We start from the raw sequence: 15,639 nt of genomic DNA on the forward strand, positions 1-15,639 counted from the left end.
CTCTCTCTCTCTCTCTCTCTCTCTCTCTCTCTCTATCTATCTATCTAAGGAATATTGACCAGTGGCCAACATGACTGATGGATGGTCAGTGTCTGAAGTCGATAATGCCTGTGTTAGTTGGGACTCGTTGCTTCTGCCATCAGCGCTCACATTTTCGCCGTTGCGGGGCGGTAGGGCGACACTGTCCAAAAGGTGTAATAATGCAACACGAGCTGAGGAATTGAAAGAGAGAAGCTCAGCTGTACGGCTGGATCAGCGAGCATGCCTCCATCTCAGAATATTTCAAACATCTTTAGGTCTCTTGAAAGCCACCATCCTGCTGAAGAAAGTCCGTTTGAAAGGTGCCGATGTGTTCTTTGCAAAATGATCCATCACTTAACTCACTACTTCCCTTTGACGTCAGCAAATGGCGTCCTCCCCTCTCCGCTACCCAACCAGAGTCCAACAGACCAATGCACATCCAATTACCAATTAGAACTCATCCTGAGTGAAGGAGGGAACATTTGCTTTATTGACCCAACAAGACTAACTGTCCGCTAATGGGAACTAACAAATCCACACGGAAAATATTAAACGAACAGTGAATAATTATAACGGTGCTGCTGTTTAATCGCCTAAGAACGATATTTAAAGCAATGTTGTAATAATGGTGTAAGACATAAGACACCACATTTCTTTCATCATGAAATCATTTGACATTGAGGTCCTATTGAAGACAATGTGTCCCCTGAGTGTGTGATATTTTGCCATGCTTGTATTCATGTGAACTTCTAAGAAGAAAAATATGCGAGTGCCTTCTTCTTCCTCATCGCATATCCGTCTTCACAACGGTGTGAAATCTCCATTTTGTTTCCACCATAGAGAGCGTTTGACTTTTCAGCCCCATCCAAAGGGGACAAAGCTCCTTCCCAGCATGAAGGCGTCAATTTAAGCGCATTAAATTTGGCCTTGTATCCTTCCCAAGATACACTTGTGATTTGAAAGCAGCATGAGGGCGTCCTTTTCATTTTGACACACTTTAACGGGGCATTTGACCCTGGTTTCCTGCCTTGCAGGCATCTCACTCTGGGACCAGCGTGGCGCTGCCCTTTGAAGTGGGCTAAGCACGGCAGCTGACCTTCGTCCCCCTCCGTAGGACACTAGTTTGACAAGAACCGTCAGGGTAGAGACATTTTCAGCAACAGGAGGACACACACACGCACACTGAGATGTAACCTTTTCTCCTTCAGGTGGAGGTAAGGAGGGTTGAAATTAAAAGAAGAAAAGGGAGCGCCAGAGAGCAAAGGAGTCGCAGAGAGACAATCCGAGAGAACAAGAGAGAGAGAGCGAGCGATGTGCACCACACGGGGGAAAGCATGCCGAGTTTAAGTTGAAGGATGAAAACAGAAACAGTGGGACAGAGGGATGAGGAAAATGAATAAATGAGACTGTACTTTGACTGAGCCCGTGGTGACAACTGTGTACTGGATTGTGTGCATTAATCTGCGTGCGCTTGCTCACGTGTTCACACTGTGGTGTGTTTTCCGTTGCCGCGTGTCGATGAGTGTATTATACATTAATAGAGGAATGTTATGAAACGTTAGGATTAAGCTCAGTGAAGGGTTATAAAAGCTATGCTGATTAATAGTGACACAAACATAAGATGATTCAGATCATCGCTTTATTTCTGTAGTAACTGGTTGAGCCTAGTTATGAGAGTTTGGTTGAGCATTAATATCACCTACGTCCATATACGGGCAGTTTTCAGGTTGACTTGTGGTGCAAACGGTTTCTTACCCTCTCCTCCAGCCGAGCCACCTGTCCTCTGTAGAAAGCATCCTGCTTGTTTAGGTCTGCTTCTCTGGCCCCCAGCTGCTTGGCCTGACACACACACACACACACACAGGAGAAGAAAAACCATCACTTGTGTGCTCAGTGGAGCAGTGCCAATTCTATGGATACTGATCACAAAATGCACGCATACACAAGTATACATCAGAGAAGTAAAGAAGGGAGAACTCAGACACAGGCGCTCTGTTTATAAGCATATATAGACGAGACTGTGAAACACTGTTTAATTTAATGTGTGATGAGCACTGTGCCCGCCGGGGTGCACATAGACAAGTGTTGCGTGTATGTGCACGTACAGCTCGACGTGTAGAAAAGTGCGTCCATTGTCTGTGAGACTGATGATGCCTCGGCATTCATCGTATGTGCGTCTTTGTCCTCTTGCGTTCAATCTTGGGCCAAACCGCTATCAGGTCAAGAGGATAACATCAGCTCTCAGTATATATACACATCTACCCAGCACTACCAATCTCCGCTGTCCTTCTCTCTACTGTGACCTTCACTGAACGTACGGCTGACTCTCTGGGTGATAAGACCCGGACGTATCGGCTTCCACAGAGGGAAGAGCAGTCCTTCACACTGGGATAGAGGAACACGGACTCAAATAGAAATTAAAATGCTAATAATGGATGATCATGATAAAACACTGGTGATTTGGGACTTGTATCGCGCAAACTGAGAGGTGGTTATTCAAAGCCACAGCGAACTTTGGGACCCAACCACATTTGTATTATTATTACTGCTCCCTTCTGTTAATAGGATTAGAAAATTCGCTGAAATCTCATCTATAATTCTACAAAGCATTTGGAGGAAGAAAGCTGTAAAAGGGGATCATCAAAAATATGGAACAGCTGAAATAAAAATAAAATGTGTGTCAAAGAGGCTGAGAGGGAAAAAGAAAACCTCGACTCTATGATGCAGAAACAGTGAAAGGGAACTGTAGAGTCTAACGGAAGGTAGAGACCTCTCGACTTACCTTCCGTCCAATCTCCTGAATGAGGGAAGCATTAGGGGGGGGAGAAACAAGAGAGAAGAGAAAAGAGTGTAAAAGAGGCACTGATTCATCCATGAACTTCTTCAAAGTGACATTTGGAAAGGTTTGGTATTCAGAGGGTCGGGGTGACTGGCTGCCACACGGTTCTGCTTGAGCACTCGCACTCCGTCTTCTCCATCTCCTCTTGCACCGGCACACACACACACACACACACACACACACACCAGCGCCTACTCACACACAAATACATGTGTGGTATATGACCATGAACTGTGGTTCCAAACCTTCAAAGACACACCGCCATATTGCAGAGGACTGTCCAATGTCAAGCATCCACGCAAACAAACTTTGAAGCCTTTACATTCAGCACTACGAGTGTCGAAGGAGATGGAGGGAAGTAAGAAGAAAACAACGTATGGAGAGGAAAAAAAACAAAAACATATTGCATTACCCCATCCAATCTCTACTCCTCTGATAACCATCTGTGTTTGGGCGACTCGGTGCACTGCAGGCAGAGCTGCGCGCTCTCTGCATTGTGATGAGGAGTGTCACACCGAAGGGCTGTGCTCACCATGAGATGAGTGGTGTGTGTGTGTGTGTCAAAGTCAAGGGGATGCTCCAAGCTTACGCGCCGCAATTAACACAGAAACACGGGCAAAACACCTGCGCAGGCACACATTGACATTATGCCATCCACAGGTCCAGAACACTCCACAGCACCACTTTATGGTATTCCTGACAACACTCGGTAAAGCAACACCACAACCTAACATTAGCCCGCCTCGTCGTTCAGGCCAGACGATTGTCTCCACTGTGTCCACCCCCTTTTGCATGTCTGAAATGCTTTTTACGTGGCCGGTGTGACGGAAAAAGCTCAAGCGGCCTGCACTTGATGGAATCAAGTTGAACTTAAACCTGAGTGGTGGCTGAATGCACCCTGGAGTACACCCTTAAAAAGTCTGCAGCAAGTACGCAGGAAGTAGCACCGTCTTGACCTTAAAGTGTGTTATCGATTCCAAGCGTGCAATCTGGGCTTCTGGGATAGATTGGCAAAGTTTTCGACAGGCCGTGTTAACGTTGGACCGAGGGGCCAAAAAAAAAAAAAAAAAAAAAAAAAAAAACCTGTCTCCCACCAACAGCTCAATTTAAGAGGAATAGGAGAGGGATGATGGGATGGAGGGGAAACACAGAGGAGAGGATTGGTAGTGTGTCCAAACTCAATGTTACACTGAGAGGTGGCGACTAAAGACTTTGGCTTTGCAGATTGAAAGACAAAAGATGCACGCAGACGCCGGGACACAAACAAACGGCTCAGACACTGATCTGAAACGCACACATCAGCACAAACACACACACACACACACACACACACACAGCCGGAGCAGCTGTACCCACAGAGAGTGTAGAGATAAATGTGTGCTGAAGGCGAAACTAAAGGGGTCGTTAAGAGGAGAGGTGGTGACAGAAATGTGTGCCCAGGGATTGTCTTTTTTTTTTGCTCACTTTTGCGTCTACGCGCATCTGTGCATACATGCAGCCGTGCATGTGTGCAATTTCCATGCGAGCAGGTTGTCCCTCCTCTTTGACCACACACACACACACACACAAACACACACACACACACACACACACACACACACACACACGATTACTTCCGACTGATTAACCCCATTCAGCAGACTTTAAAGATAATCTAATCATACCAAAGGCCAAACAATGGGACAGACTTCAACACTGCCCGTGCACCCTTTGTTCACCTAATGAAGAGGCGGTCACGGGTGGAAGAGGAGGAGAGCTGGGGTAAGTGTGGGGGGTGGTCGAGGAAGAGAAGGGCAGAACTTGACATGAAATGGAAAAAAAGAAAAAAAATGGAGAGGAAAGAACAGAGAGATAAGAGACAAAGGGAAGAGGACGACAAAAAAAAAAAAAAGGTGATTTATCAACAAAGTACAGAAAGGAAGATACAAGTGGAAGTAAGAGGAGAAGAAGGAGACACCTGAAGCTCTCGTGACTTTCCAGCTTTGAAATCTTTTTTTTTAATCTCAGACGATGATTTCTTAGTGGATGCCAGAAATGACTGTCAATCCCCCTCATGATGAAAGAGAGTTTTAATAGCACTTTTATAAACGAGGACGATGTAATTCATTTTGGCTAATTACCTAATTCTAATTTGACCTTACTCAGTCAAATTTTCCTGTGCAGCAACCCATGACATGTGGAGAAAACACAAACACTCAAAAACAATACCTGACAGTAACCCAGTCCACACCGACAACTACATCATCGGCAAACTTCTACGCCCCCCCCCCCCCACCCTGTATCCATCTCCCTCCGGCCTCTTATTAAGTACAGTAGCACAACGGCTGAGGGTGACAGGCAGCTGAGAGTGAGACCGCGGTGGTCAGATTAAACGGATCGTTTAGGCGAGGTGAACGCCTCTGTGAATATCAATTAGCAAGCCGCTGAATAATTAAGGACAGCCGTGTTTTTTAATTAGCCGACTGCCGCAGTTTGAGCTGGGAGCGAGGGCGCCGGAGAGGAGGAGGAGGACAGGAGGGGAAAAGGAGAAGAGGATTGCAGGAAGGATGAAAACAGGTGGATTTTGCTGCGTCAGGCTCAGCCCCCCCCCCCCCCCCCCCACACACCTCCTGTTCTCCCACTCATTTGCTCACGTACACTCCATTTTCTTTCACACCAGCTTTTTTTTGTTTTAAGTGTTCTCTCTGTTCGCTCTTTTTCTTTCAAAAGCATTCCTCTGAAATATAAATAACTCCAGCCTGCAGCATTCAGCAGGCTTAGGGCAACTGCATGTGTGAGTATGTACTTCTACTGTGTGTGGCTCCATATGAGACTCCCCGGTTTAAAAAGACCTTACAGGGAATAATACAATTATGTCATATTTGCATCCTTTCCTGCTCCCCTTTTTGAGGAGACACTGTATACTTCCGAGGCACAATGGAGAAAAGAAACACAATGAAATAAACACCTAAAAGGGTGAAACTATCCAGTATTTTACAAGACAAAGTATATTACTGTATATCTGTCAATCTGAAAAAATGCATAATTTTGTAGAGGAGAAATACGTTTTTGATTTTCTCCCATCCCATCCATCATCTTGTTACACATACATTACGACCCCTTTACGACCCCCGCTCACCAGGGCCTATCTATCACAGACCCGCGCGACAGGAGCCCCCGGTGACAAACTAATACTGAAGCCGCGGGCCTCGGGTCATGTGTGCTCCGACGGGCAGTGTGGGTGGGTGGGTAGGGGGGGTCAAAGGGCAGCACAATGTGACCACGCTCTGGTGTTAATTGGTACGGCGGAGGTGTAGGTGGCATGTGGGAGGTCAGAGATAGATGGAGGGAAGGGAGGGGAAATCCATGGGGTGGAGAAGATGAAAGGGTGTGAGAGAGGTGGGCCGATGTGTGGATGGAATATGGATGACAAGATAGTTGGAAAGAGAATTGTTTTTTTTGGGGTGGGGGGGTTTGACAGATGCTCGGAGAACTGTCATATCGAGGAGATAGGAGAATATTTTAAAAGAGGGGTTTGATGAAAGACAGTTTCTTACTTTTTGCAGCCATATACGAATACTTACACACACTAAAAAACTGTTGCGGACACACATCCCTTCCACAAATCCTGTAACTGCCTCTAAAACCGCTGCAGCTCTAACTTTAAAAGCCATCACTGGCAGATCAAATCTAAGTGATGGAGTGTAAAATGATATCACCTAACACAGACCTTACTGGCAGTGCTACGTATTACCCTTAAGAGTCCTTAATAAAACAAGTTCTGCTAGCAGGAGCAGTAAAACGCCATTAGAGAGCGTTCACTTTGGCTGGTTAATTAGCATCATGGGGTTTTTACTGAGCTGCAATAACACTTCGGTTCATGGCTAGCGATTAGTCTCCACGGGATGTGGTAGGGTCATGGGCGATGTAATCCTGTCACATATAGTGTGGTCAGTTAATGGGCTTAACCTTGAACAATAACACAGGACGAGCACTGTCAAACATGTATTTACACGCTTAGCAATGGATAAAACACAACTTTTTAATGTTAAAAAGTTCTCAGATGGCTGCTGAGCCAGAGTTCTAGTATATAGTGAATGTAATCAAAAAGGCTGTATTCGCATATATATCTAAATTATTATAGATTTTGCACAGTTATCAAAAAGGAATACTTGATTGTATATACTGTATATGCACACAACATGCCATCGTATATTTAATTTATTTACATGTCCATTTCTCACAAATGCTCCTTTACGTCACCAACTGCCCTTACTTTTTGGTTATTGTGTCACAGCTACTCTGTTTGGTTGGATTCACCTGGCCCTTTAACAGTTTTCTGCAAGTTGAACTCCAAAGAAGACTGCACGAAGACATTGGCCTCGGTCGTGTTTTGTGAGAGCTGAATGTGCTTGAGACAAACTAGCTCGAGTACAACTTGGACAGTCTGTCCTTGAAGGCATTCATGGTGTTAAAGTTGTTTGTATATTCAAAAGCTGTTAGACAGTCCGCGCCAATTCCCAAGTCGGAAAGGTGTGTTTGGCAGTTTCAGGCTTTGCTCCAGCACGCACTTTGTTTGAAGCAGACTGAACTCTTATGGGGAAGTTGTCTTGCAGTAGGAAAGCAACGCAGACCAACTGCAAGACCCTGTAGAGAGTGACAGGAAACACGGGGAGAAGGTGCAGGGATTTGACTAAAGCAACAAAGGGTGCTGAATCAGTTACAGGCGTCTTACACCGCCGGGCCACAAGGACGCCCCGAAATAAACTCGACAGCATGGCCGCTTTGTCACAACACAATAATGCAGCATCCTGGGAACCTCTTCACGGGGATTGATGCCAGTGGAGCCGCGAATGGTCATACTATAGTCAAAACAAGCCGGCTGTGGCTAAGAAGCTCCGACTGAAGCAATTACCTTCTGACCACTCCGCTGAAAGAATTAGTCGATATATTGCATACACTGTTTTCTCCTCTTCCCTACTGGGTATGTGGGGCGACCAGTGACACTTGTTTATTCTGTGGAAATGCTGAAAGGACTCCAGTGGATATGGGTTAGCATCCTTGCGGAAAAAGACATTGAAGCCACAGGCTGCAGACAGAATTACTCTCCCGGGGAGGGAGGGGCGGGTCTCTTACTACAGTGAGTAATGACGCAACGACCTGGTGGGTCAAAGGGCTGACCTGACCAGGACAGGGGCCGAGGGGCCAGGACAGGGACCAAAGGCCAAGAGGTGTAGGTGGCGAGTGTGGGCGTCTCGATGTCCGTGCGTGTATCCTAACTACTGGCTGTTTAAGGGCGCATTAAAATGAAGTGTCCTTGCGGAGCCTGTAGCTCATTGACTGTGGACAGAGGTCAACAGAGGGCTTGATCCGAACCAGCTGGCCTTAATGATGCCCAGACGGAGAGTCAGCCCACACAGACGTTTACATCTCTACTGCACTTCTGCCAAATGTGCACGTGCTTAAAGAAGATATAGTATACAAACAAGGTTTATAGTAATCATTAGCTAATCATAAGCTTATAGAAGATAAGGACCATGGTAAGAAGTTCTCGAGATTGAAAAGTAGGGACTATCATTGGAAAAGCTGGAAGAGAAAAGATCGTCCGGTGAAAAGAAATGGTACGAGTGAGCCCACAAAAGGTTGAAGTCCTGGTAGAAACATGAAAAATCACTCTCCTTTCTTCTCCCAGACACTTCAAGCCCCTCGGCCTCGTTGGAGACACCACCTCCACCACTCCACTGCCAGCTCCTTCGCTGAGGGACGGCAACAACATCTGCTGGCTTGGCGATTGATTAATTGGCTGATCGGGCGCCCGCGGTGTAAACTGATTGATTGATCATCTTGGGGTTGGAGCTGCCTTTATCAAGAGCCCTGGGGAGCGAACCTCTGGAGGTCCCCAGTCATCTGTCATGTCCAACACACAGGGGGAAGACGATGGAGAGATGAAGAGCTGTGGGTTCATTACCGAGACATGGGTGGGGGGGGGGGGGGGGACGCAGGGAGGGAGTCTCAGGCAAGGCGGGAACAGGCATGCCGAGAGAACAATGGGGACAAAGCGGCCGAGGATGAAAGGAAGGGAGAAGATACTCTGGTGCTCAGAGAGAGATCCAGACCTACATGAAGGCAGAAAGAGAAACGAGTGTGGCCTAGCCAAGCACAACACCACCGGGACAATCTCTTCCATATACGGGCTGGAAAGAAAACAATTAGGATTAATCGTCTCATTTAGTTGGAAGGTATTAGCACTAGCTGTGGTAATTTGCTTTGACATACAACCTCAACTCACCACATGCCCGTTTAAACAGCGAGCAGTGGGAGTACAGGGATTAGAAGCAGATGAAAACAAGTGTGGAGGATGCAAGCGCGCACTCATTCAGACACAAACCGATGGCAGGAAAATTCCTTCGCTTGACAGCAGAGGACACATTGAACGACCTGAGAGCGGCATATTGTCTTTGGACAACAGATGTCCCGAGGGAGCCAAGTGAGTGAGAGAGAGGGAGAGTTGTTTCAAGAGAGATGGAACAACAGAGCAGAGAGAAGGTGAGAGGAATGTAGAAAGAAAAGACATTAGGGGGAGACAAGCAGGGAGAAAAAGAGACAGCCCGAAGATGTGTTCCTGACACCGGACCTCGTGGACAACTCGAGCCGCATGTGCAGAAAGTGGATCCTTACCCGGATCCATCTGTATGGTAAACAAAAACATGCTAGCGTATGAGTAAGTGCCTGACTCCTTGTGTGGTTATGGCTGTGGGCATACTGTACATTTCTCAGTGCTCATGCTGCGCATCAATGCATATTCATTCCACCCAGCAGCAGCAGGTGGTCTTCCCGGGCCCGATGAAGCCAGAAGGGGTCCACAGTCCGCCTTCAAATTCTGTCTATCAAGCCCATGTCAGCAGATTCAGGGTCACCTCTAATCCACGAACCTCTTTAGCTGAATTTATGCTGTTTCCTCCTCTCCTGGCTGCCTCACTTACCTACTGATAGCTGTCACCGACAGCTACATTTAAAGGAAAAGAGACATTTCTTCTCTTAAATCACAGGTTAGCCTTTTTATTCATAATTTTAAGTCTGAGCCGTTCCACCGACATATCTATTTGACATTGGTTTAAAGTTGACACTTTTTTATGTAGTTTTTAAAGTGCCGTTTTTGGATTAGTTTGTTTCATAATTGGAGTTTGTACACTCTGTGAATCAATACCTCTTGTCTGCTCTCTATTTATTCCTCCGTCTGTTAACTGCTTCTATATCTCATCCAGATTTTCTGCCCCTCGACTCCCCTCTCGTCTTCGCTCCCTCCATATGTTGAAGTTCTTTCCGTCGTTCAATCAAACAATTTCTACCTCGAGCGCCATTAGCTGAGCCGACGGTTCACCGCTACAGAACCTCATTAATGGGCGCTCTCCTGTCAGAGCCGAGAGGGGAAACACAGTGGAAAGGGAAAGGGACGAGCGCAAAAGAAAATGCCTGTCATGTTACACATCTAACATATCTACTGTACTGAGCCACACACACACATACGGCCAAGTGAACTCAGGACGCCTACTTTTCCAATCTTTGCACTTGAATATCCGGCCAATTAAGTCTTATAGGACGTGTGAAAGAGAGGATAAGAAATAGAAAGAAAACTATTCTCAATGAAATTTCAGGCTACATACAGGTCATGAGTATTAAATTCCCAGCTACTGTTCCTCGAGGGATGGGACGATATAGGATATTATCATGGATGGTGACAAAGAACATACAATAAGTGAATTATTTGGTGAATTCACATTATCAGGATAGTTGTAAATATTAGAATCACACAATGTTGCTATTATTCATTCATCATATATGTATGAAGGTGGAACTTATAACCTTATTTAAGACTGATGCAAAAAATATTGGACAAAGTGATTCCAGTATATAATCGTGAAATGAAACTTTCATATCATCCCATGCCCAATACTGAAGTTATCTTTTTACAAGTGAAAAAGGTGAAGAAATGTCAAGATTCAGCACATTGTTACATTTTTATAAATGCATTAACTCATCACATCAAGATCACTTGAAACGATGTGCAGCAATCTTGTTTTTCATCATGATAGAAATGAGACGAACCAATAAAGTAGTCAAATTGGAGCAATCATACAAGTTAACACCACGGCGAACAACAGGCGGCACCATCATAAACCTACAGCACCGACAAATACTTTCACTGCTCATCTACTTCCTCTCCCCTGAACACCCTAAAATCCCTCAAATCCTGTTAAAATAAGTTCAAACCTGCTACAGCTCACTCTTAGACGGAATAAAATAATAATTGCTTTTGTTGCAATCACTTTGACCAGAAAAAGAAATCGATTTTTCACTAAATCTCGGATGTACAGTTTCTGTATAGGGGCGTCTGTAGCTGTAATGAATGGCTGCAATTAACATTCATGAGTAACAACCTCTTGCTGCATTCACTAATGGGGACGTGGAACATACAGAGAAAGAAAAGTTCAACTTAAAACACTTTTTTGATTAAAAAAAAAAAAAAAAAAAAAGATTGCTTAGCCAGCAAGTGTAATTAGTTTCTGTTTATAGAAGTCAAGTAATGCTCAGACTAAGGTGAGGAAGAGCACACAGCACAATGAGACTATTAAATATTTAGAACAAATGAGGATGAATACATAAATTCATACACCGCCCATTGAGGCCGAGGGAATAAATTGACTGTACGAAAGAGGCTCTTCCTGACACCAGTATCCGTCCATCAATCGGAGCGCTGCCCCGTCCCCGCCCCGCCGGCCGCTCGCGGTGCCAATTAGCTGACAGGGTGAGGGCCTGGCGCAGAGTGCCGGCCACCGGCTCTGCCAATTAGAGCCTGACCTCCCGCCTAACCCCGATACTGGCACGGTGTGTGGGCACCGCACCCTGGGCAGGGGTGAGCCACGGTCGCACAACATGTAAAGGACGGTTGAGTGGACACCCTCCCCGACGAGAGAGAGAGAGAGAGAGCGTCACAAAGGCAGGCAAAAGGACATGTATGTCACTGTCAGTAAGAAACAATCAAAGGCACGGTGGTGCAAACAGAATATCTGCTGATTTAAGTGGAACTCTTACAGTACACAAACATGTAGTTCACAAGAACATACACAGAGACGCACAAGGAATGAAAGCTTTGTGCAACTTTCACTTAATGAGGAACTAAACTGCAATCAGCGGTTTGTCATGTTGTCAGTTTGTACCTTTTCCTGTGGCTTCAATAGTTCATCATAGTGGAGTGTATGTTTGTAAGGTCTCATGTAAATGCAATAATCTATCCACAGTGACTGATACATTTCCCCTCCAGACCCATTAGTGACTGCTTGTGAGATCTGTAATTGTAGCTCCCCCTCTGGGCCAGTCAATGGAACTCTGATGAAGCTGGAGAGCAGTGTTCTCTTTTTTTCCCAACTAAGTCCAGTCCATGATGTGTGAAATATTGTAGCATTGAACGTCAGTACAGAGCAGTCCAGTGCAAGAGAATATCTTGCTGATATCGGATAAAAAAAAGTAGAAATAAGAGTTTATCCAAAAGAGTTACACTGTGTTGTAAAACTGGTCTGTTCAAAGTATTGCCAAGATCCCCATTTCACCCCAAAATCCTTGATATCACTCAGCAAAACAGTTAAGGTATGGAGTCACTTACCAAAGTGTGTGGCCGACAAATAAATCAGGTCCTGGGAAAATGTAGATTTCCACAAACTGGAGGAACATTCTGGTGGTCCTACTTGTTTAAGATGACTTTAGTTCAATCCGTGATTTATGCCACATCCCCCTAACGTCTTCCGTAATACACATACAGAGCAAAAACATGAGAAATGTTTAATTCTCTTGAATTCAGTTGCATTGAGCCTGGAGTCAAAGATAGGATGCAATTTATCCACAGTATACAAAATTCACAGTGTACCACGAACTCTCTTTATCTCAACCCCCCAATCTTCTTTATACTCTGTGATGTGGAAAGAAAAAAGAACAAGTTTAGAGAAAAAAAAATAATAATAACTATAACTATATATATATATATATAATTATTTTTTTTAAATACCACCAACGGGCACGAATTCAAAACCTAGCAAGTCTCCTTTAACACCTGGGAAATGAAGTTGTCTGCCCATTATCAGCCGGGTCCAGTCTCCTGTATCTAACATGTAGTACACAAGGGAGTACAAAAGATTTTCCACACATTTAAAAAAAAGAAAAAAACAACAGGACTTTTGCTGGTGGCGGCAGTTTTCAGAGCGGTGGAGGGGAGAGCAGTGCTGGGGTGAACAGAGGGGGACTCGCCGCATTAAAAATGTTAAGCTTCTCCCAAAGTCATTTTCAAGCCAGCCAAGCATCAAATGGAACACAGTTTAAGGAAAGAGTAGGTACTGATTTCCTCCAGGATGGACATAGTGTGTGTGTGTGTGTGTGTGTGTGTGTGTGTGTGTGTGGTGAGGCAGCAAACAGACATTCTTGGTATGCTGCATCATCCCTTGCTGTGAAAGCGAAGATGGTGGAACATCGCATTAGCTACTGGTATAGTGTGGTAAGAGTGTGTGAGTGTGTAAAAGAGAGACATAAAGATAGCAACAGAGGGAGCACAAGGCTGATGGGTAGAACACTGCTCTAGACATCAGCACTGTGTTTATTAGGCCTCATCTCCGTATCAGCAACCATTTCTTTCACGTTGAACTAACTTCAGTATCAATGTTGATCAATAGTTTCTTTCCATTGATATTTTTTGTACCTTCAATAATGATCTGCTGAGGGCCCCCCCCCCCATCAAGTCAAACTCTTGATGGCTTTTATTTTACTGATTGATCCAATAAGAACCTTTTCAAGAGCAGCCGTACACAGGCCTATAATCATGCTTGTACTTCTAACTCATGGTGGCAACAGGCTTTTTCTCAAACCCTGTACTGCTGTCAACTATGTGTGATTTATGAATTATGGCTTTTACATTTCCTCTTCTGTTGCATATTTCTATACCTTATGCTGTGTGAGCTTGAGGTCTCAACAAAAGAAAAAGGTAAATGTAAGATCTGAGTGTTTTTCGACCAGTTGCCAACAGTAGACGGAACCACTGCCGCCAGGTAGACCCCCCCCCCCCCCCCCCACCCACCCACCCACCCAGGCCACTGTTTTGGAGCTCGGAAAAGATTGATGACTCTGGGTTTGATTGAAAAGTCTGCCTCGGGTTAGAGCCGGTTGTCTCGGTGAAACGCTGTGGCCAGTGATTGATTGGCCACTGGGCGAGTTTGGCTCCGCAGAGCACAGAGTCGTTGAAAATCAAAAGAGGGCACGGCAGAAGTCTGTGATTTCATTAAAAGGCAGATGTGTGGACTGACAGATGGCTGTGGACTGTGGATGAGTGCATGACTCGCTCGCTAGTATATCTCACTGTCAAAACGCATCATTTGTCAGCGCATAAAGACCATTATCTTTATATTGAGCTCATTTATTCCCTGCTCTTTTCCGCTTTGACTGCAGCCAGTATCCACTGCAAAAGAATCACAGATTCCTAATTGAAGTCACTGGCACTAATTGACCTGATCTCTAATTAAGGGTTTATTTCTGTGTAATGAGTCCGGCCATCTTGACCACATAAAGCCAACAATCAAGAGTTCTTCCACAGCAAGCTGCTCATTATATCACAATCATGGAGAAATGATTCTCAACGACCACACGATGAGAAGATGAGGTGCGTCTTTAGTGGGTTCCGAACTGTGTTGGTGACAAAACAAATCAGTGTTAGGTGTTGCAACTTTTCCTGTGAATTTGAGATTGACTCTTTGCAGCCACTGTGATCTCGGAAGTGAAGCTTGGACAAGCAGGCATAATCAGAATAAACACTGAAATTAAAAATGACAAATACAACTTCACAAAAACTGTGGGCCGTCAAAGGCTCATTTAAATGTCATTCAAACAGTAATTGTGTCCGCTTGCTTTGTATCCTACCGACAGCCAATGAAAGAACGCAAAGAGGCGACTACAACACGCAGAAACACCGCTGTGCTTAAATACCAGAAACCTATTGTGCACGCCGTTGTTCCCCTTTCTTTTAATGCGGTTCCCCCTGAGTGGCAGAACATGTGCGAGTGCTGACACTGAACATGTTCCCCCTCAGACAACAGAACCCCAGGAACCCAACAACAGTGACAACACACAGCCCCGGCCTACACCGCTGTGAAGTTTCAATTACTGGTGGACTTGGTGGCTGGCTACTGCCAGTCAGCCTGACAGGGAGAGGAGTGACTAGTGGAGGAAAAGCCTGAAGGACAAGCACTCCCACCAGGGTGGTGGGAACCATCAGGGGCCCCGGCTATGATGGACTAGACACCCCTGCGTATGATATTAAAAAAACACTACATTACATTAAATGGCAAGTTTTAGATGCCTTAAACAGTTTGCTACAGGAGAAGATGTTATGAGAAGAAAGTACTACCCCCCTCTCCTGTGGTCCAATAATGGCTAAAACACTATTCTTTATAGCTTCCTAAAATATGCCGAAATGAAAGCTTTACCATATATTTTATCTTATTTTAGAACTAAAAAAGGCAAGAGTCAGAAGCGGCACACAATAACAATCAGAATGTAAAAATCAATGATATCTAAACGCTCCCCTAACCCCGGTCTAACCCCACGTCTCGGGGCAATTCTCCCGATTGGGTGTCGCTGTAATTGGTGCAGCTATGGTTGCGCAGGTTATGGTCATTACAGGAGAGCGTGGGGAGGCATAACCGCTCACAGCACCGCTCTCATTGTGTGTGAAGTAGAGGGGGGGGGGGGGGGGGGGGGGGGGG

At 45.3% G+C, this 15,639-nt stretch overlaps 1 protein-coding gene across 2 annotated transcripts in view; it reads right to left on the reverse strand.

The window, feature by feature from the left end:
* Positions 1-15,639, reverse strand: part of chchd3a (coiled-coil-helix-coiled-coil-helix domain containing 3a) — a 56,238-nt gene that overhangs the window by 21,943 nt on the left and 18,656 nt on the right. Inside the window, exons 6-7 of one of the 2 annotated variants that reach the window (XM_031858869.1) lie at positions 2,804-2,818; positions 1,777-1,860 (exon numbers count right to left, since the gene is read on the reverse strand). In XM_031858869.1, coding sequence (XP_031714729.1) covers positions 1,777-1,860; positions 2,804-2,818 — 99 coding nt within the window. The remainder of the gene's footprint in view (positions 1-1,776; positions 1,861-2,803; positions 2,819-15,639) is intronic. The other variant, XM_031858870.1, reaches the window with a different exon arrangement.

This window comes from Anarrhichthys ocellatus, unplaced genomic scaffold (assembly GCF_004355925.1).
Source record: "Anarrhichthys ocellatus isolate YVR2014 unplaced genomic scaffold, GSC_Weel_1.0 scaffold21, whole genome shotgun sequence".
Taxonomy (NCBI): Eukaryota; Metazoa; Chordata; class Actinopteri; order Perciformes; family Anarhichadidae; genus Anarrhichthys; species Anarrhichthys ocellatus.